At 45.5% G+C, this 23,436-nt stretch overlaps 1 protein-coding gene across 1 annotated transcript in view; it reads right to left on the bottom strand.

Annotated features, from left to right (window-relative positions):
• Positions 1-781: 781 nt before the first annotated feature.
• Positions 782-23,436, bottom strand: part of SNX18 (sorting nexin 18) — a 69,233-nt gene continuing 46,578 nt past the window's right edge. The window contains exon 2 of the mRNA XM_088469424.1: positions 782-849. Coding sequence (XP_088325550.1) covers positions 824-849 — 26 coding nt within the window. The 3' untranslated portion in view covers positions 782-823. The remainder of the gene's footprint in view (positions 850-23,436) is intronic.

The following is a 23,436-nucleotide window of genomic DNA, read 5'->3' as shown; positions in this document are numbered from 1 at the left end:
CATATACTGATACTTCCCTACTCTCCTGGAAGTTGCGGGAGGCTCCCTATTTTTCTGGTAGCCCCCCCGCACCCCCGGAAGAGTAGGCACTTCTCCCGCATCCTGTCCACGTCCTAGAGAAGTGAGCAAGGTACGTAGAACCCTGCAATCGGCTGATCCGCGAGCAGGAGGCGGGGCCTAATGACGCAATTCCATAATCACGTGATTTGGACCCGCCCTTATTTAAATATGTCCAAATCACGAGGGGGTGGGGCTTAATGACGCGAATCGCCCGGCCCCATCCCCATCACCTCCCATCTGCCTCTCCTCTCCGGGGGCCGCTCCCCGCAGAGGAAATCATAACGGTAGGTAACTATGCTTATACTGTAGCTGCGTACACTTGGTCCTCGAACATGCACAGTCACACCAGATACCGGTGTAAATGCCTGTGACTTGCAGGCATCGGCCAGATCCCAGCAAGTCTGGCCGATGTTTAAAAGTGTCAATCATTTATAAGGTAAAACCAACCTGATTTTGCCTTTTAAATGATTGCCACTTTAAAATATTGGGCAGCCTCTCCAAGATCTCACAAGTCTCAGTCTATGACATTCCTCGACAGTCTGCAAACTGACGGACGGGACACTCTACTTCAGGGCCTAACTGCAAGCATTGGACATGACACTAAAAATAAGTATATCAATTATTACATCAAATATTAGCACTTTTATGTGCATTCAACTTACATTGCACACAGTGCTTTTTTTTATCCTCTGTTGTAATGCACTGCAGCGAGCATGGTAAACCCAGGTATTTGGCTTGAGCCAGCTAATGATTTCCTGTTTCCTCACAGATGCACAGTATTTTTTTCCCCTAAAAGATGCAGATTAAACACACTTGTAAATGCATGAAAAATGCATACATAAACACAATGGGTCTGATTCAGTGGTTGACTGCAGCCGCGAATGGCACATTTTGCCGAGTCGCAGTGGTGATCATATACAATTGTTAGTTTCAGTCGCCCACTTTCAGTGCCCGTAAATGGTGTAGCTCTGCGGTGGTCCTGAACACTCCACCATCAGCTCAAGATCGCATGCAACATCGACCGTTGTACCAGCCTATATGGTAAACGCAGTGTCTCCTTCCAAAATGTATCTGAAGATGGCCTCTGTGGCTCTGAATGTACACGCTTTGGCTGACATGCCTGCGACACTCCCATGATACGCCCATAAGACGGCCTTTTTTTCTGTACACTTCGGGCCACCTCCCAGACACCACCCAGGAACGGCCATGGCTTTGCCTTGCCGTTTCTAATGTCAGCGCACCCATACGCAACAGCTTACACTCACTACCAATGTTAGCTAACATTGGCAGTGACTGCACCCCTGAATTTATACGTGGTTTTACATGCAAAATAACACACATGGCAAATGCCAGTAAGGGGAAGATTTATGCCGTAATGTGAATACCACATGGTAATTTCGCTTACCGCCTATATGTCCATTCTCGCTTAAAGCGCAATTCAATTTGAAAAGGCTTATTGCGGTGGCCGTGCTGTATTTCTGGTTGGTAATACTCGCGTAAGTGTGATGAAAACTGGGGAAATCAACATGTACCCCAAAAAAGTGCAAACTATTATACAGAAGTCTGTTAGTGGCCACAAGCAAAGTATTTGGGGCCCTAAAATGTGTCAAATGACTGATTTTTTAATTTTTTATAAATAACAGTTAAAAATAATAGAAAATAATTTTCTTTTTGCAAATAAATGCTCTGTTTAAATTTGGGGTGCATGAGATCCCGGTTTGTTTCACAGCTGACTGGGGTCACAGTGCAGTAGTCCCGGCAACCAGCTGACCGTAGGAGAGAAACCACCGATCAGAGGACCCCCGGCTGCAGGGAGGTGCTTTTTTTTTTTTTTATTATAGTAATCAACTGGCGGTCTATTTAGACAACAAAGCTGATAATAGGGGGCAGACTCTGCTTTGCCTGTAAAGCTGCCCATCCACTAGACGAGCTGAAAATGACTGCACGATTACGACATTGTAATCTTGCAGTCGTTAGTCTGTGATGAGCCTGCACTGAATGAGCAGACGTTCAGTGTAGGCACAATAAATCATCTGCAAACAAGTTCAACCTGACGTTATCTTCAGATTGACCAGCTTGTTTGCACAATGATAGATGTCGGAAACGACCAGCGGGTGCGCGTATCGCTGGTCGTCTCCGACATAAATGTACACAATGCATGCACGATTTGCAAGCGATTGCACGATAACGACGTCGTTATCGTGCAATCACTTGCAAATATTGCTAGGTGGATGGGCACCTTTAGAGCAGAGCAGGAGACGGGGAACCAGGAGGAAACCCTGGATAACACCATCTCCAGATGACGATGCTATAGCAGAGCTCCCATCCGATATTTTCCCAATTCCCCCTTAGTAAATATCAAGCAGATCGCATTTCCCATTACAATTATGGAAAATAAGATCTGCTTGCTAAAGAAATGTGAATTAAAGGGCTTGGACTAGTTTTTCACAAAAACTGCTCCAAAAGCAGTTTAATACATTTTAGTGAATCTAAAATAATGTGAAAAGGGTGTGAGAATTCTTGTATTCACATGAATTTTAGTAAAAAAAAAAGATTGATAAATAGAGCCCTAGGGGCCTATTCATCATAACTTAAAATTCTCTGGAGGTAATTAGGTTTAGAACTCGCATGAAGTTCTACCTAATTACCGGAGACCTAATTACCGGAGGAATTCATCATTCCTCCTCTCCATAACTATCTATTTAGAAAAGCTGTCATTTTTGCGATGACAGCTTTTCGGGAAATAGATAGTTATCCCTCTCTACACTAACTTACCGCAGCTGTAATCAGTGCTGCGCATGCGCCGTTACATTCGTAATACCAGCACATGCGTAGCACTAACTACAGCTGCGGTAATTTTGTGTGTCACCCCCAACCCCCTCCGCTCACCTGCCCCCACATCCCCGACTTACCTGCCCGATGCAGCTGCCTCCGGCTCCGGCGTCTGCTTGGACACTGTGTTCTCCCAGCAGACCACAGTACAGTTTCTAAACTTTATTGTGTTCTGCTGGGAGAACACAGTGTCCGAGCAGACACCGGAGCCAGAGGAGGGACGAAAGCGCCGGAGGAAGACGCCGGGGGACCTGCACACGCTGACACAGGTAAGTGCCACCTACTATTCACCACCTCACAGTGGCGGATCGTAACTCCATCAAATTCCAAAAAGACACAATTTTCGGAATTTGATGAATAGCATAATTTCCATATCACCATACTAATGTACTAAACTACTAATGTAGTGGGAGTGTGGAAATTAACGCAGGGGACTGTTAAGTCTCTTCATGAACACTAAAATAACAGTAATTAAGGAAAATGTCCTTAAAAACGTTATTTTAGTGTTGATGAATAGGCCTACCATAAAGGGGCATGGCCTGGTGGGAAATCCCAATGGCATCACTCTGTCACTCTGGGGGCGTGCCCAGCTGCCCCTGGAGGCTAGTGCCTGCACTGCCCGCTCCTCCTCTGTGACAGGAGCCGAGTGCTGCAGGAGAATGTCACACAGCAGAACCAGGCTCCTGTCTCAGAGGAGGAGCCGACTTTTGCTGTCACGGGTGCGGCCCGCACCCCCATAGTGACGCCACTGGCCCTAAATATGAAACTTTAACTCCCAGCACAATTTCACCTACACTGAGTCATTCTACAACTTGAAACAGAAAGAAAAACCTCTTGCACTAGTATTATCTGTTCTGTACTTATGTTGAAACCTCATATTTACTTGAGAAAATAAGAATAATCAATCTGGGGATGCCGCCTTATGACAACAAGGTAAAGTCATGGACCAAAGAGAAAGCGTTCTCATTGGATGGCACACAGAGGAAATTAAAATGCAACTTTTATTGTAGCTGCAATAAAATATCATATGCTTACACTTACATTAAAACCAATAGACAAATGAAATATGCTAGTGATAGTGAAATAAAGAAAATGTAAATTAAAAAACAAGACAATCCAGTTGTGTTTTATATATATAATATATATATATATATATATATATATATATATATATAATTATTATTTATTCCGTCATACAGATTATATGTGTGTGGGTTAGGTAAATCACCATTTGCCTTGCACTTTGTGCTATTAAATAATCTTTAGCATAATCCAAGGAGTAATGTTACCATAAGAATATGGGCTGTCATTGTACATTATATACCAGAAGTTCCAAAACTCCGCCACAGTCAATGTTTTTTTTTTTTAATACAAGTTTTATTGACAGATTGTCAAAGAAATCAAAATCAAAATACAAAGTCAGGTACAAATGATTGTCACATAACAGTAACAGTGGTATACAGAATATAGATTAACAAAATATAAACAGAAACCTATAATTCCCACACAAAACATGTTGGTCATAGGATAAACCGCATTAGTCAGAAAGGTATGCCAGAGCTTAAAATTTCTAGGTTGTTCCATTCCGTTAAACCAAAGCTACAGTCAACGTTTTAAGGATATCTATGCCTGAGCACAGGTGACTTAATTAGTACCACAGAAAAATTTATTTAACCATCAGGAGTTAAGCATGGATATCCTTAAAACCTGGACTGTGATGGCGGAGTTTGGGAACCTCAGATTAAAGTATAGGTAATCCGGTATGTAGTTAGTTTACCTATAATCGGGATGGCGTTGTGCAAAATCCCAGTGCCATAATCCCGACCTGTGACCACAACACCGTCGCTGCAATCCCGACAGCCGGCATGCCGATTGTAAGTTTAGCACCCCATGTTAGCTGTTAGCCCCAGGGGAGGGGGGGGGAGGGTTAGGTTTAGGTACCAGGAGGGGTTAGGGTTAGGCTGCGGGGTTGGGAGGTTAGGGTTAGGCACCACCCTCGGGGGTGGGTTAGTGTTAGGCACCACCAGGGTGGGGTGAGGGTTAGGCACCACCATGGTGGGGGGGGAGGGTTATGCACTAAGGGGGGAGGGTTAGGTTGAGGCACTAATCGGGAGGGATAGGATGAGGGGTGGGGAGGGTTAGGGTTAGAGGGTGAAGGGGGGAGGGTTAGGATACTTACCTACTCCCTGTCGGGATTCTGAGCATCGGGATGCCGCTGTCTGTCTTTTGACAGCCGGCATCCCGACTTCTGGTTTCATATACCGAACCCGGTAATCCCACTCAGGTCCAATAATTCAAATCTACCACGAATCGAATAGTAATGTGCACAGCTGATGCCTTAATGGACGTGTTCCTTGCGCAATACAATTATAGTATACCATCACACCCTGTGGTTAACTGCAGATTCTGCACTCTCACAGAATGAGATTGCTGTCACTCACAAAATGGTGGAGCTGCTAATTCACAGAATTGTGTGCTCATTGGAATACACACATGCAGTCAATGCAACTGAGGTTTGAGCAGTTATGTGGCTCCCACATCCCACTCAGTGCCCACAATCTTCCCATTTAATCACCAAAACAATCTCACTGGATTCCAACATCCTTCTTACTGCATAAATTTATCTCATTTAGAATACACGTTCAGCTCCCATATTTTTCAAAATATCATACTCTGTCTATGCATGTACACTTTCTTCCCCTATATGCCTCCATGCTGCTATATATTCCCCAATCCCTACTGCTGTGTGGTCTCCGAACTATGGTAGTCTGTGTTCTCTCATCCACACCAATCTGTCTTTCTCCATATGCACCACCCTGCATCTGTGCCACTCTGTTTCCTTCTGCACCACTGCCTTCCCCTAAGCCACGCCGCTGTCTTCCTTTCCTCTGTGGCACTCTTTCTTTCTCCATCTGCACTACTCTGGTCCCCCCAACCGTGCAACTCTGTTTCCCCCCGCCACCTGCACCACTCTGTCTTCCTCCCCAATCCCTACTACTGTGTGGTCTCCGAACTGTGCTAGTCTGTGTTCTCTCATCTGCACCAATCTGTCTTTCTCCATCCGCACTGCCCTGCATCCATGCCACTCTGTTTCCTTCTGCAGTACTGCCTTCCCCTAAGCCACACCGTTCTGTCTTCCTTTCCTCTGTGGCACTCTTTCTTCCTCCATCTGCACCACTCTGTCCCGCCCAACTGTGCAACTATGTCTCCTCCCCCCACCCGCCATACTCTGTCTTCCTACCCATCCACACTAATTTGTCTTCCCCAATCCCTACTGTTGTGTGTTCTCCTATTTGTGCTAGTCTGTCTTCCCTTATCTGCACCAATCTGTCTTTACCCATCTGCACTGCTCTGTCTTCCCATGTTCATGCCACACTCTACCCCATCCACGTCGCTGTCCCCCCAAACTGTGCCACTCTGTTTCCCCCCCATTAGCACCACTGTTTTCCATATCTGCATTTGATATCTGCATTTGATCCTCCACCCTATCCGCACCACTGTTTTTCACCCATCGCCATCACATTGGCAACCCCCACCCCTCTATACTGCTTAACCTTCCCTCCTCTACACGCCTTTTTGTCTCACTTATCCACACTGCTGTTTCTCCTTCTCCCATCCACACTACTTTTATCCCATCTGCACAGCTCTATTTTTTGCTTAGACCCCAGTTGCATAGACTGCATGTGTGTATTCCAATGAGCACACAATTCTGTGAATTAGCAGCTCCACCATTTTCTGAGTGACAGCAATCGCATTCTGCTGAATCTGCAGTTAACCACAGGGTGTGATGGCATACCATATCTGTATTGCACAAGGAACACGTCCATTAAGGCATCAGCCTTAATGACCGTAATTTCATTGCTTTTTTTAGTTTCAGTGGCACAATTTCAGATCATGTCTAAGAAGCCTTAATGGGACATGTAAAACTGTAAGGTTTTTTGTCTATGGAATTTCATTGCTTTATTATAATTTATTAACCATCAAGGTTTTGACGAGCAAACCGGGTCACCTGCAGGGCAGAAGGACAACAAATAGGTACACTAACATGGGTGGAGGAGCAGACAGCATACAGGAGGTGTTTTAAGGGTGCCGAGGGAAAGACGGCTGCTGGGGCAGGCTGCAGGTGTGTGGGGCAGTGGCAGCAGTGGGGGTGCGGAGCAGTGGCAGCAACAGGCGTGCACAGAAGCATCAGCGGGCGACAGAGGGACTCACTGGTGATGGGCATGCACCTGAGAAAATCAAATCAATAAGACACAGATGCATGGACGTATCAGTGAGATCCATCCATGTATTGTTTTAAAGAAATGAATGTGTAATATTAAAAAAAAAATGATGTGCCTCCACAGCACAACCAGCATCGGGTTTTGGAGCCCCAGTGCTGGTTGTGCTAAACACAGGGGACAAACGACATAGGGGTTCCCTGTATTAAGCACAACCAGCACCAGGCTAATCAGAGCCAGTCTTGGTTGCCAAAATACAGGGGACGAGCATCGTAGGGGTCCTCTCGGAAAAAAAAAATATTTTCCCATAGAGAAGTTCCGATGGGGCATGGTGTTTAAAGGGCTACACCTCAAAAACTATTAGAGGTACGGAGCTGAAATTTGGCATGGGCTGGTAGAACTGTTGCTCGGTGCTGCATACCATATTTCAGGGCAAAAATATAAAAAATTAGGACTTCGGAGTAATTAAAAGCCTGGTGCTGGTTGTGCTTCATTTGTACCCCTTATTTAGCACAACCAGTACTGGGGCTCCAAAGCCCGATGCTGGTTGTTGTTTTTGGGGAGGGGGCCACACCATTTTATTTTTTTTTACACAGGTTTTTTTTTTAATTAAACACAGAAGCACAGACAGGTCTCACTGCTTCTGTATTTATATATTTAAGCACAGATGCAAGTATCACGGATCTAACACATCCAAGCCTGCATCTGTGTGCTGCTACCTCCCCCAGGTCCTAACGCCCGCACCGCCGCTAATGGCCAGGACCAGCTAATGCCCGCTACAGTCCGCTGGTCCTGGCCACAGCTGAAGCTCACAGTTAAGGCCGGCTTTATTCCTCCCAGTCCCGGCCCCCGCTACTGCCCACAAAAGGCAGCCATCTTACTGCACCCAAGTGAAGACACAATGAGTCCATCTGCTGGAGGCTCCTACTGAGGCTGCGCAAAGAATTGAAATTTCCTATCTCTATAGTGGTGGATTCGTTATGTAATAGTTTAAAAACTGTAACTTTCTCAAATACCTGAACTCCAAAAGGCCCTATTCTGGAAAAATAGCTACCTAATAAAACAAATCCCAAGTCTAAATTTGCCCCCTACCCTGAGTTATGCCTTCCCTAAAATCCCCCATAGAGAGCAGCAGAAAAGTGGTCCTAACTCAGAGTGTCAGAAAAAAGTGACAGTTGGAACTTTAGATTACTCCCAAATCCTCATTTTTAATTTTTTTGCCTTGAAATTTGGCATGCAGCACCGAACGACAGTTCTGTGCAAAAGATGTAGGCAGGTGTGGAAAACATGCTGCAAATACAGGTAGTTTATTTTTTTGTTAAAAGAATCTGATTGTCTGATTGGTTGCTATGGTCGACATCTCCATTTCTAAAAACTCTCACTTTAGTAAATATACCCCTTGGTGTCACCAACCTTTGCCTTCAAAACAATTCTTTCAGGTACACTTGCACAAAGTCAGGGTTTTTGTAGGATTACAGTCAGGTATATGATTAACCAATCATACCATACAGGTAATAATGATCATCATTTTCATATGTACTGTAGGTTGAAACACAGTCATTAACCGAAACAGAAACAGCTGTGTAAGAGGCTTGAAACTGGGTGAGGAACCACCAAACTCTGCTACAAATGCGAGGTTGTGGAAGATAGGTCATACACCATGGCAATACTGAGCATAGCAACAAGACACAAGGTAGTTATACTGCATCAGCAAGGTCTCTCCAAGGTAAATATTTCAAAGCAGACAAGGGTTTCAAGATGTGCTATTGAAGCTCTTTTAAAGAAGCGAAAGAAATGGACAAAGTTGAGGACTGTAGATGCAGTGGTAGTCCAAGGAAACTTAGTGCATCAGATGAAAGGACACATCATACTTATTTCCCTTCAAAATCGGAAGATGTCCAGCAGTGCCATCAGCTCAGAAGTGACAGAAACCAGCCATCTAATGTTTGGAGAAGTCTGGCCAGAAGTGGTCTTCATGGAAGAATTGCGGCCAAAAAGCCATACTTTTGACATGAAAACAAGGCCAAGCAACTCAACTATTCATGAAAACAAAGGAACTGGGGTGCAGAAACATGGCAGCAGGTGCTCTGGACTGATGAGTCAAAATGTGAAATAATTGGCTGTAATAGAAGGCAGTTTGTTCGCAGAAGGGTTGGAAAGCGGTACAATAATGAGTGTCTGCAAGCAACAGTGAAGCATGGTGGAGGTTCCTTGCAAGTTTGGGGCTGCTTTTCATCAAATGGAGTTGGGGATTTGGTCAGAAATAATGTCCTAGTGCTCTAATAGTGTCCTCAATGCTGAGAAATGCAGGCAGGTACTTATCGATCATGCAATACCATCAGGAAGGTGTCTGATTGGCTCCAAATTTATTCTGCAGCAGGATAACAACCCCAAACATACAGTCAATGTCATTAAGAACTATCTTCAGCGTAAAAAAGAACAAGGAGTCCTGGAAGTGATGATATGGCCCCCACAGAGCCCTGATCTCAACATCATTGAGTCTGTCTGGGATTACATGAAGAGACAGAAGGATTTGAGCAAGCCTACATCCAAAGAAGAAGATCTGTGGTTAGTTCTCCAAGATGTTTGGAACCACCTCCCTGAGTTCCATCAAAAACTGTGTGCAACTGTACCTAGAAGAATTGATGCTGTTTTGAAGGCAAATGGTGGTCACAACAAATATTGATTTGATTTAGATTCCTCTTTTGTTTGTTCCCTTTACATTTTGTTAATTGATAAAAATAAACTATTGATACTTCTATTTTTTAAAGCATTCATACTTTGCAGCATTTCACCACACCTGCCTAAAACTTTTGCAGTACTGTATATAGATATGTATATATATATATATATATATATATGTATATATATATATATATATATATATATATATACACTGTATATATATATATTATTATTTTTCACTGCTAGATCAGCATGGTCTTATCTGTGGTTTATGTAATTGTATTGGGAAAGCTCTCACAGCATGTGATGCCATTTGAATAGTCGCAGCTTTTTCTATTCAATACATTCACATACATCCACTGTCTGCTCTATGACTCACAGGGACCCTCGTTTACTAGCTGATCACACACATTTTTTTATAATAGAAACAATGTTGCATTTTCAACACAGAGCGGGAATCTGCCGGCGTGCGATTCGCGTGTAAGCAGCTTTATCAAGGTCACTTTACAACATAACAGGTGACAGGTTCCATTTATATCCACACAGTTTTCCTCCTACTTCCCCCTCCCTCACTCGTGAATACCATAACGCCATCATATTCTTAGACTTTACTTACATTACCTAAGTTATATGCCCCCCCTAAGAATGTAATGAAGACTTTTTCCATTTATTCTGATTAAATAATCCTGACACTTAATATAGCGTGAGTTTCTTTTTAAAGCTCACCTTGTTCACATTCAAGGCCGAATATACACAAAAAAACAATTAGCCTACCCATATATCCTTTTACAAATGGAGGAAACCCAAACAAACATAAATAGAAAATGTAAATTCCACCCATAGACCACCAATATGCACAATCCAGAGCAGCCGGAAAATGGCGGAGTGGTGCTCCTATGATAGTCACAGGATACAAACAGATGCAGGTTTTTTTAAGACAAGATGAAGTTTGTAAAATGGCTAGTCCCTAATAGGGGAGCCATGCCAACTGTCACCCCAACTGCTGCCAAACATCACTGGCAGTTGGTGTGGCTCCCCCATTTGAATATTGGACTGCACTGCCACCCCAACAATGAAGCCGCCACTCGACCCAGACAATGAGCTTGCAGTCCCACAGCACTTGGGACATGTTGCTTTATCACCCAATCACCTCGGTCGAGAAGAAACATTTTACCACTTTTCACCCCGTTAAGGGGTCAAATTTCGAAAAAGCCCTGCTTAGTGGGTGCTTACATCATGGAAGGAATATATTCTCTGAAATTTATGTTTCTAGGTCAAGGGGTTGGGGCATGGCGTTGATGAGGCAGTGAGTCAGGACATCGCACAGGGGAAGGTAACAGCACTTTTCACCTCCTTAGGAGTTGAATATCAAAAACTCCATGCTTAGTGGGTGCCTATGTCATGGAAGGAATATAGGGCCTGATTCAGACCCTCTCGCGAGCGCTGAGTGCTCGCAAGCGGGTCGAGGGTGCCCTAGTGCGCATGCGCACGACGGAGGAAGCTCCGTCGTGCGCATGCACAAGACCCGAATGGTGAGTGACAGCACGCCCCCTTTGGTGGGAGTGCCGGGGGCGTTGCTGCCCAGACAGAGGCGTTCCCATGGGAACGCCTACCCTCTGGGTCCGGCCCACTGACATCACTAGTGATGTCAGTGGGAGTGCTTTTGGCTCTGATAGAGCCAAAAGCACTCCTGGACTTGCGGCAGCGAGACCCTACCGCAGGGTCTCGTCGCAAGCCCGATGGTCGCAATGGTCTTGACCATCGCGACCATCTTTTTGGCCGCTCGCATAAGCTATGCGAGCGGCCAGGAGGCTGCTCCAATTTTAGGTAGGAGGGCCCTGATTCAGAGCGAGCGCTCTTGTCAGAGCGTCTAGCTCTGAATCAGGTCCATACTCCCTGATTTTCATGTTTTTGGGTCCAGCAGTTTGGGCTAGGCGTTGATGAGTCAGTGAGTCAGGATATTTGTTTTCATATATATATATATATATATATATATATATATATTCTGTTGAAATATAAAGAAAAAGGGGTGCTCCATAGTGCATAAAATATTTATTTATTAAAAACACACAGTAAATTTTCAACCTCTGCTGTGTACACTCATACCATTTAACTCACGGAGTGGACTGGTTACCACTTGGCATTATATTAAATCCCAGGCAATCACCATCAGGTGGTCCTTCTCCACCAGCGATGAGCCACATAACGCACACCTCTCTCCAGAGCGGACAGCACGCCTCTCCGCATCAGGACAAGGAACCGACCTCCAGGACTCTGGGACACGTGATGGAAGCGTCAGCAAGCCATGCCCTAAGGGGCAGCAGTATCCCAACCGCCAGCATCCTAAAGGTAAGTATCGGGGTGTTAGGTAGCGGGTTAGGGTCAGGTATTAGAGAAATGGTTAGGGTTAGGCACCGGGTAGAGAGTTTTAGGATTAGGGTGCGGGGAGGGGGAGGTTAGGTTTAGGTACTAGGGGGGGAGGTTAGGTTTAGGCACCGGGAAGGGGTTTTAGGTTTAGGGTGCGGGGAGGTTAGGTTTAGGCACTAGGGGTAAGGTTAGGGTTAGGCACCGGGGACCGTGGGTTAGGGTAGGGGTTAGAAAAATATGTACCATTACTTCCTATGTGTGTTGGGATTCTGGCTGTAGGGTTGCCGCTGACAGTATTCTGACCAGCGGCATCCCAACAGCCGATATTTCATACCCAACCACGCTATATATATATATATATATATAAAAAATTGTAAATGATGGGGTGCACTCAACAGTCTTCTGAATAAAAAATCCTTTATTACATTTATGGCATAGCAGGTTTCACATCATATCGTCGTTTCGGTCCCAAGTTTGGACCTTTGTCAAGCTTGGACAAAGGTCCAAACTTGGGACCAAAAGATCGATATGATGTGAAACCTGTTATGCCATAAATTTAATAAAGGATTTTTTATTCAGAAGACTGGTGAGTGCACCCCATTTTTTTTACAAATTTTTGTCTTTTATGGGTGTTTTTGTGACTCTCTTTTGGGTAAGCTACCCCAGCAAAGTGTCTGTGAAGACGTGAGTGTGGACCTATTCGGAAATATATATATATATATATACAGGCACACCACCAGCATAAAGATGCTGGTGGGATTTTTTACACCATTGGGTTTAGATTGGCAGCATATGGCCAGCTTCAAATTTTGTGCTTCTTTGTTTTGTCAGGTCTGAAGTAGGGCTGGGTACACACTTAGCGACCAACTAATGCGACGCCCGATGGTACCAATGTACAATATATTGGGCGGTTAGTGCACACACCGCCCGATATATCATTCACCTGTGCGAGCATGCATAGTGGGTACACACTAAGACGATGTGCCCAATATCCAGCACATCGATATGTCGTGGAATCGGACTACATATCGTCTAGTGCGTACCCAGCTTAACTGAAATTTCTATGTAATAACAAGTTACTTTATCCCATATATGGAGTGGGGGAAAGCGGAGCACAAGGCATAGTAATTGCTGGGAGCCAGCAATGTCTTTCACAAAGATTCTGGGAACACTGCTGCTCACCTGGTTCCAGCTTTAAGATTTGGGCCCCCATGGGCTGCGTGCCAAGTACAAGCAAAAGAGTGGTATCTGCACCAGGGGGCTGTTCTCTTTGATGGATGCCGTGTGGCAGCGCCTACACTATAGGCTGAAGATACCTACATGGTAGGCAGGACACATGCTCGAGAATTTACGGTTGCAACGTACTACATGGTAGGATGAAGAAGCTTCCATGGAAGGCAGAACCGTGCTTTTGGAACTCGAAAATTTATGCCAACCTTTCCCACCTCTTCCTCGACCTGCAATTCTGTAATTGCAAAAATAAAGCTGTGAACGATTTTTGCCCAATACATGTCTCTGAGCTGTTTATTGTTAGCACAATATAGTGGGGTGCCAGCAGGTTGGTCTATGCCTCTTACCATATATGTGACTCTTGCAAGACTGCTTACCATATACAAGCAACTTTTAAGTTCCATAAGCTTCTAAGTGGTTATGGAGGAAATATAAGTGTACGCTAATATTATACATAGAGTACTGGAGGACAGGGCTTTCCATATTGTAAAGCGAAGGTCGCAAGTGACAGACTCTCTCTTATCTTGTTGTTTCCTGCTCTTATCTGACTGGGAAAGGAAATGGCCGAACCTACTCCCACTATGCCCCTGGCTCAGCATTTCAAATGGTGCAGATTTAGAAAACGAGATTTCTGAAACTCTGACTTTATATGTTTAGGAAGTTGCCTGAGCTATTTTTGGGAAGCAATTGTGACATATTCCATAAAACTGTAGTAATTTATTTAAATGTAAATGTCTCGAAACAATGTATTATGGTACACAATCTGAAATAATCTTTACCACGTCATCTCAGAATTGTGAAATGTAATATACCATTCTGTGCTGGGTATTTGTCCTGTGTGATGTCAGCTATAGTAAAAAACAGCTATAGGCTGGTCAAGACAGAGCTGGTCCATCTACTGTATGTGGTGGCATAAAGAAACATGTCCCTTCTCTCAGAGGCTAGAAAGCACTAGAGCTCTCACTGGCCCATTGGCCATGGAGCTTGGATTAAATAACTAAATTAGGGGATTTATTTATCATTGGTGTCAGGAGGGGCAATAAAATATATTAATTATTGTTGCTACAAATCTCAGAGATTAGAAAAGATTTAATAGGGGTATGTAACAAAAAAACAAAAACCTCTGCCCTGACAGTGGATCTGATAAGAGCTTCTTGGATTCAGCATGATTTACCGCGGGCCGCTGCCCGGCAGGGGTGAAAATACTGATCGTCCAAGGTAAGTATTTGCTAACCCTATTCTACCCCCTAACCCTCCCTTAGGGGTGCCTAACCCTAATCCCCCCTCTAAGTGCCTAAACCTAAGTCCCCCGTGCGGGTGCCTAACCCTAACCTACCCCCAGGGGTGCCTAACCCTAACCCCCCCCCTTCCCCTAGCCTAGCCCTAACCTCCCGGGGGGGTAATGTAAAAAAAAATATTTTTACATTTGCTGTTAAAGAGACACAAAACATCCTGGACCATCAGGAGAGATTTGAAAAGATATGATGACTGTCAAACAAAAGAAAAAAATAAACATGAGTGTGCCTACATGAGGAAAATCTTCCAAAAATAGATAGGACTATGGAAAATTCTTTAGTGTTGGTTCTATTTTATAATAATAATACTTGCATGAACATTTTTAGACATGGGACATTTTTAAAATGATATTTTGAATTATTTTTAAATACTTTGCCAAGAAGACTCTACTTAATACTTCATTGTTGTCAATACTGTAGCTCTAAGTTGCAGTGAGAAAATCTCCAATATGTTTTACTATTTTACTATTTTAAGGAACCACTTAACCCCAAAATGTTAATTTTCAGATATGAACCCTGCAGTGGTGGAACTAGAGAGTGGTGGGCCCAGGTGCAAGAATATGCTTTGGGCCCCCCTATGCAGTGCCCCCAGAAGTGCCCCTTATACAGTGCCCTCACCAGTGCCCCATATACAGTAAACCCAGTAGTGGTCCCCCTATGCAGTGCCCCCAGTAGTGGTCCCCCATATTCAGTGCTCCCAGTAGTGCCCCTTATACAGTGCCCCCAGATGTGGTCCCCCCATGCAGTGCCCCCCCCAGTAGTAGTCCCCCCCTATGCATTGTCCCCAGTAGTAGTCTCCTCTATGCAGTGCCCACAGTAGTGGCCCCCCCCTATGTAGTACCCCTTATACAGTGTCCCCAAAAGTGGTCCCCTTTTGCAGTGCCCCCAGTAGTAGTCCCCCCTATGCATTGCTCCCTGTTGTGCCCCTTATACAGTGCCCTCAGAAGTGGTCCCCCCTATGCAGTGCCCCCAGTAGTAGTCCCTCCTATGCAGTGCCCCTTATACAGTGCACCCAGTAGTGGTCCCCCCTATGCAGTGCCCCTTATACAGTGCACCCAGTAGTGGTCCCCCCTATGCAGTGCCCCTTATACAGTGCAGCAAGTAGTGGTCCCCCTTATGCAGTGCCCCCAGTAATGCCCCCCCTACATATATAAGACAAACACACACACACAAAAAAAACAACCACACACTTACCTGAATCCCCGCTCCTGCGCCTGCCACCGTCAGCTCCTCTGTCCTCCCGCTCTGCACAATGTGCACATCATGACATCTCTCCCCTCACCATCTGCGGGAGCCACTGGTGTCAGGTGCCATGGCGCTGTTGGATGCAGGCGGCTATGGGCACCTGCAGCCCCAGTGCAAGGCACCGGCTGCACTGCCGCTGGAACCCTGGGTACACACTAGACGATGCATGTACCCAGCGATGGCAGATGCGACTGGACGATATATATCGGGCAGTCCATACACACCATACATGCCTACTCTCCTGGAAGTTGCAGGAGGCTCACGATTCTTCGGGTAACCCACCACACTCCCGGTAGAGTAGGCATTTCTCCCGCATTCCTGCCCACTTCCTGGAGAGAATTTCTACGGTGATCGGGGGCATCCGAGTAGGGGGCGGAGCTTAATGATGCAATTCCTCAAGAATTGCGTAATTTGGCTCTGCTCCCTATTGAAATATGCACTGATTGCAGCAATTTACAGCGAGGGGGTTGCACCCCTCGTCGCTGCCCGAAGCCCGGGAAGGAAAAATAAAAGTAAGCAAGTATGATACACACTGCACAATCTGGTGTATGACCACCTGATATGTTGTTCCCCTGCCGCATCCAGAACCATTCTGTTGGCCATCACATCTTCAATGTGTACCCAGCTTAAATTCATACCAAGAGCCCAGTGGCGAGATAGTTGTTGTGCCCCCACAACCCACATTCACTACTAACACCCCAGCAGCACCCAGACACACACTCTCCTCCCCCTGCATTCACAGCCAACTCCCCAGGCGCACCCAGACACACACCCTCCTCCCTGCATTCACTGTCAATACCCCGGCACTTCCCAGACACACACCATCTCCCTATGAAGCCACTGCCAACACTCTAGCAGCACCCAGAAACACACTCTCTCCACTCCTAAATTTACTGCCGACATCCCAGCAGCACCCAGACACACATCCTCTCCTCCTGTATTCACTGCCAACACCTTGGGCAGCAACTTAATCCAGCAGATATATCATTCTGATTTGCTTCAAAACGATATAGCATCCAATATATTGCCTAATGTGTACCCAGCCTTAGCACAGAGGCCCTGATTCAGAGCCGGATGTTCTGAAAGAGCGCTCGCTCTGAATCAGGGCCGTCCTTCTTAATTTTTAGAGCGGCCTCCTGGCCGCTCGTATAGCTGTGGGTGACCACCCACAGCTATAGCGAGTGGCCAGGAAGATGGTAGGGTCTCGTTGCCACAAGCCCTGGAGTGCTTTCGGCTCTATCAGAGCCGAGAGCACTCCCACTGACATCACTTGTGATGTCAGTGGGGCCGGCTCCAGACGGTAGGCGTTCCCATGGGAACGCCTCCGTCTGGGCAGCCACGCCCCCGGCACACGAGCGGGTCTTAATCAGGCCCAGAGATCAATCAGAAGTTGATACATTTGACCTGTAAGACTCCATGGGGCCTAAAGCTGGGTACACACCTAAAAGATATCTGCAGATAATAGTTCATACACACTAAACAACCATTACTGCCATCCGGCCGGCAGATCCGCTGGCAGGGATATGTTCCACTCCCCCCTTCCCAGTGGACTATCTGCAGCAAGTGTATGAGCGATCAGCACAGCACGATGTGCAGATATACCTGCAGATATACAGTATTTGCCATCGGCTGTGCTGCACAGCCAACGCGATATTCTGTGAACGACGTATCGTCTGTACTCATATATATTGGCCAGTGTGTACCCAGCATTAGGCATGATACTGATTTGAGACTAAACACTTCTCCGATCGATTCAGGAAAATTACTTTCCTATGGCATTACCTAACACCATTTCTCATGACTAACTACAGTACTCACACTAAACATTTTTTCTTTCCTGACATTCAACATAATGGGGCCTATTCATCATTACTTAAAAATCGATGGAGGTAATTAGGTTTAGAGCTCGCATGGGGTTCTACCTAATTACCGGAGGAATTCATCATTCCTCCTCTCCATAACTATCTATTCCGAAAATTGCTTTTTGCAATGACAGCTTTTCCCTATCTACTGTAACTTACCGCAGCTGTAATCAGTGCTGCGCATGTACCGTTACGTTCACAAAAGTGGAGCATGCGCAGCACAGATTATAGCTGCAGTAATTCTGTGTCTGTCTTCCACCCCCAACCCCCTTCGCTACCCTATCCCACCTACTTGGCCGCCTAGCTGCAGTCGCGAACTCCGACCTCCCGTCTGAAGATTTTATTATTATTTTTTTTTAGCTTTACTGTTTTATTTATTTATTTTTAAACTTAACTGTGTTCTGCTGGGAGAACACAGTTTGTGCCAGAGCAGCTGCCGGAGCCGGAGGAGGGACCAGGGAGTGATGGAGCGAGCCGAGGAGGACCTGGTCACGCTGACAGCAGGTAAGTGTAACCCACTATACGCCACCTGAGAGTGGCGTATAGTGACACCATCAAATTCCGAAAATACATAATTTTCGGAATTTGATGAATAGCCTAATTTCTACATCCCCATACTAATGTACTAATGTATGAGGAGTGTGTAGATTAACACAAACGCACTTAACCAGGAGATATCAGTGATATCTCCTGTGTTAAGTGTGTTAATAAATACTAAAAAAAACGGTAATTAAGGAAAATTTCCTTAAAACCATTTTTATAGTGTTGATGAATAGGCCCCTCTGACACATACAGCATATATGTACAGATAAATTAATCATACTTGACAACTCTCCCAGAATGACCGGGAAACTACTGAAGTATAGGTTCTCCTGCACTCCTGCAGAAAAGATCATCCTCCCAGATTCCTTGTGTTGTTTCAGGGGGAGAGGTGGGGAGATTGCCCAAGTGCTTGATGATATGAAGTACAGTGAATCTCAGAATCGTGGCCACGCACCCCCACTGTACTATGCCGAGAATTGTGGCATTGACAAATGAGGGTGTGGTCACAATGATGCAATTTGTGGTACTACGCACTCTGTACCTCCAACATGGACCTTCCTTTCCGCACCTCTGGGATCTCCCGTCGTCAAGTATACATATATAGTCAGGGCCTGATTCAGAGCCGCTCGTAAGCGGCCGCTCGTTCGCTCCAAGCGATGTTGCCCAACTGCGCATGCGTACGAATCGTTATACGCATGCGCGAACCAGTCAGTGCGGCCGAAATTCATGTGCTCGCAAAATAGCGAATGCCTGATAATTTGAGTGACAGAAAGAGGCGTATGAGGGTGGTAACTGGGGAAGGTGCTTGAAAACGGGAAGTGGAGATCCGATCACAGGTGTGCTTACAGGTCAAAACGGGCGTTTTGTGGGTGTGCATAATTAAAACAGGTTATTTTATAGCCAGAACTGCTCGCAAAATTGTGGTACCAAACACCAACCACAAGAATAGCGAGCAGCTCATACCCTGGTCGATGTACTCGATTAATCTAATAAATAGCGGACATGACGTAGGATGCGAGCGGCCAGGGGGGCGTAGTTTCCCAAAAAACGACCGCAAGTTTTGTTCGCTCGTTCAGACCTAGAGGCGTGAACAGACCGCAAACAGCGAACGGTTAATTTGAATAGCCACCCCTTTTTTTTTGAACGAACGACCGCAAATAGTGACCGGCTCTGAATCAGGCCCATAGTTCTCTAGACAGTTAGCACTGAGAACACTCCCACCACAAAGTCATATACACATAACTCCGTCCCTCAATACCTTCACCTAATCTACAGCCACAGTACCACAGAAATTATATACCTGTTACCCATCGCCCCAACAGTCACTCAGTCAGGCATCATATTTCTAAAGAGGACTCCCCTAACAATCATGCCAGTCTGCTACAGCAGATGTAGAACTACAAGCACCAGATTACCAGGCAAGCTGGAATTTGCAACATGTTGTTGAATAATACTGGTCTATCACTGAGCATATCAGGTAAGGCTAAGCACCAAGAAGAGGAGCCTGCGCCGAGTCCTGATTGGAAGAGCTCAGCAGCATTTTATGGGTTTAAAAGCAGATTGATTGGCTATGTTTTGCCAGAAAGTGTGTGCATGATTTTGTGTATCCAGTACAATAAGTGTTACCTCCCAGGTGTTATTCCTTATTTTCCAAGCTCCATAACTATTGATCCAATCATGTCTGCAGCCTGCAGCAATGTAGTGATCTGCAGCAGAAGGAAGTTGGCTCTTTATCAGACCAAGCTCGGCAAGGTTTGGATGAGGGCACTTTCAAGTGCCAAGAGAAGGATGGGGCCCCTTCCCTTGCTGTAATTAGTGTAATTGGGCCTGATTCAGATCTGCATGCACATGTCATCGCAGCTGCAATTTCTCACGGAACGTAATAGCGAAAATATGCTGATGACCCACTCAGGGTCCAGGGCTTAGAGACACCCACTGAAAGCATCTCCCATCCCCCGCTCATGCACAAAATCAGAAACATTGGACGCAGATCAGACGACTGTCAGCCTTCTGAGTAAGTCTAAGCTGGGGCAGGCATTGCGGGCCTCTAGTCACTCAGAGGGCTCTCCTGCTGCAAGCAAGCATGCAGTGGCTAATTTATGGACACTCAGAAAACAGTGTTTAAACGGTCCAACACGTCTGCGTTTCTCTAGTCACCGTGTTACCTCCCCCAAACGCTGACTGCCTGTCACTCACTTTGAAAGTTAATCGTCTGCGTATGCATAATCGCAAAATAAATGCGGCGCATGCGCAGAGCGGATTACTCGCCTGCACAATGGCGAACAGTCACTCAAACTGTGTAAGCATTGGCATTGCATGCGGATTTGAATCAGGCCCTTATTCAGCAGTGCGCAATCACTGTATAAAGTATTTATGTAGCTGTCTGGCTACTTACTTGCTCTCATGATGTCACCCATCATACATTCTCAGTAGATTCTCATACAGGATATATTTACAGTCCTGATTACACCTCAGAGGAATAAAACTACTGCCTGCTCATGAAATGTTATCCTGTGAGGTGGAGCCATAGTCCATTTACTAACGATAATCCCATGGGCCAAAAGCTGTTAGACCTCCCCTGCTAAACTGGTAGGGGATATGTTCAATATCCCGGCAGATGTGATTTCAGCAGTCAGAATGCTGGCGCCTGAATCCCGACCCCTCTCAAAATCCCGCCAGAATTCTGAAGGTAAATAACGGGGTTAGGGGTTAGGTTTAGGGTGCGGGGAGGGGGAGGTTAGGTTTAGGCACTGAGAAGGGAGGGTTAGGGTAGTGAGAGGGGAAGGGTTAGGATACTGACTGAGAGGGATGCCAGCGTCGGGGATATGGAAAGGCCGGGATCCCGAAGACCGGCATCTCGTAAACCCACTTTGCTTTTTGTCATTTCCATTCTATACTGTACGGGAAATATAACAGAAGCTAATTTAGAAACACATATAACAAACACATGGTGGCAGGAAAAACAATTCCTTTAGTCCTCGAATAATTCGGTAGAGCTCATTTCTCCTTCGCTAAGGACCTGGTAGTGACGTGAGTGAGGGCGGAAGTGCGGTTCTATGCCCATAAAGGACATCTAAAGAAGAAAGTTGTCACCTCGCGGGCTCGCTGCGCTCGCTACAAGGTTATATTCCCCCTCTATGCCCACATGGATTGTAGTGAATGACGTTGGACAGTAGCTGATGACGTCAGGGTCCTCTCCGCAAAGGGAAACTAGACACTACCTGAATGATTCAGCACCCAAAATTAGTAAATGGGGCACAAAATCAATTGCATCCCAATGTGACACAAAACGACTTCATCATTATTTTGGCATTCAAAATGATTTTTTAAATACAAAATAGCCTTTATAACCGTTTTAACTGGTTATAAGTTTTATCAAGCTTATGTCAGAACCAAATCAATTTTGTAGTCGCAATCAGTTGTCAAATAAATATGACACAAATTGTAAAGCATTATTTTGTAACACAAAATATAATGATTTGTCTGCAAAATACCCACAAGTTTAAATCAGTTCCCCATTTGCAGATCAGTGGCAAATAAGCCAATAGAATTCACTAGTTTATGTTATAATTTAGTATAAAGAACAGCTAGAGAGTTCCACAAATTGGATTGTGTGGGAAGGATATTGTAGGTCAAACAATCTGAGACAGTGATCAAAATCTAAATTCAATTGTTGGTTATGAAGGAAGTGAAAGTATCCCCTGGTTCCTGTAATCTAATACTATATTACCCATCTAGTAACTTAGAAATGCATCAATATTCACAGATATCATTGTATTAGCTTTCTTCCTAGAAAAATGCATGAGCCCCCTCCTAGCTCCCCGGAGGCTAACCGCCGGTGGCTGCAGCATCAGTAGACTCTGGGCACAGAGTCTACTGCATATGTGCAGGTCGCTGGGGAAATGGCGCGGCTGCCATTTTCCTGGCGGTTTCCTCACTCCGCATATGCAAAACTCCGGGAAAATGGCTGCGGCGGCCATTTTCCGTTGTTTTGTGCAGGACTGAGAAACCCGACGCGGGACCTCGGAGAGAGGTAAGTGTTGGAAAATAAAATATGGGTGCAGGGTGTGCGGTGCGGGCCCCCCTGGACCCAGGGGCCCTTGTGCACTGCACACCCTACACCCATTATAGATTCGCCCCTGCATGAAAGTAAGAAACCTGGAGTTCACAATAGAGATATTTCACTGATCCGGGGCTGTAAGTATGGGTGTGCAAATGGTGCTGCCGCCCAGAGCACAGGGGGTGTCATTGACACTGCCCCATGGCTCCTGCCTGGGACACATAGGGCCAAATGTAATAGGGTGAGAGTTTAGAAAAGTGAGAGTTTGTGACACTTTTTAAACTTTGCTAATGTAATAGAGTCCAAAAGCAAAGTAACAGAGTGAACTTGCATGTTTTTTTAGATTTAAAAAACACTCACGATTTAAAATCTCATTCAGATGTTTTCCCATTTTGAAGATAAAACTCAACCAATGTGAGAGTTTACTGCTAAACTCTCACATTTACTAAACTCTCACCCTATTACATTTGGCCCTAAGAATGCGCCAGGAAGCTCCAGACATATCTCTTTCTCCTGGTGCTGGCAGCTCCGCCCCCCTGAGCGTGACATCAAGAAGTCACATGTCAGGAGGGTGTCATGCCACATGTCCTGTCACATGTCAGGGCAGAAAACTGTCCTGCTCCGGGCACTACCACAATCACACTTCTGTGATGAATGGGACCCGTAGATTGTGTTAGGATTGTCAGGTCAACAATTTAAATCATGACATAAAGGACCTGAGTCTGAGTTGTATGCAAATTCAAAAACAGCAAACGTTGAATGAAGCGTCCACAGTAGTGAAAAGCTCCGTACATGTCAGATCGTGGACAGACTTAGGGTCTAATTCAGAGATGTACGCTAACCCCATGGTTAGCCAGTGTTTTGGGGTCTGTTGTACAGGACCTGTTCTGCGCATGTGCAGAAGGGGTCCTGCGATCTCGCTCAGTCCCCCCCTAGTCTTAGCATGATTGACATGCTGCGGTGTTTGGGGGACTGAGCGGGGACATGTCTAGACACTATTACCGGAAATGGAGGCATGTCTGCGGACGCTGCACTCA

This window comes from Taudactylus pleione, unplaced genomic scaffold (genome assembly GCF_031769625.1).
Source record: "Taudactylus pleione unplaced genomic scaffold, aTauple2 ptg000092l, whole genome shotgun sequence".
NCBI classification, from domain to species: domain Eukaryota; kingdom Metazoa; phylum Chordata; class Amphibia; order Anura; family Myobatrachidae; genus Taudactylus; species Taudactylus pleione.
The sequence above is the reverse complement of the archived record's forward strand: the minus strand, read 5'-3'. Positions and strand labels throughout refer to the sequence as shown.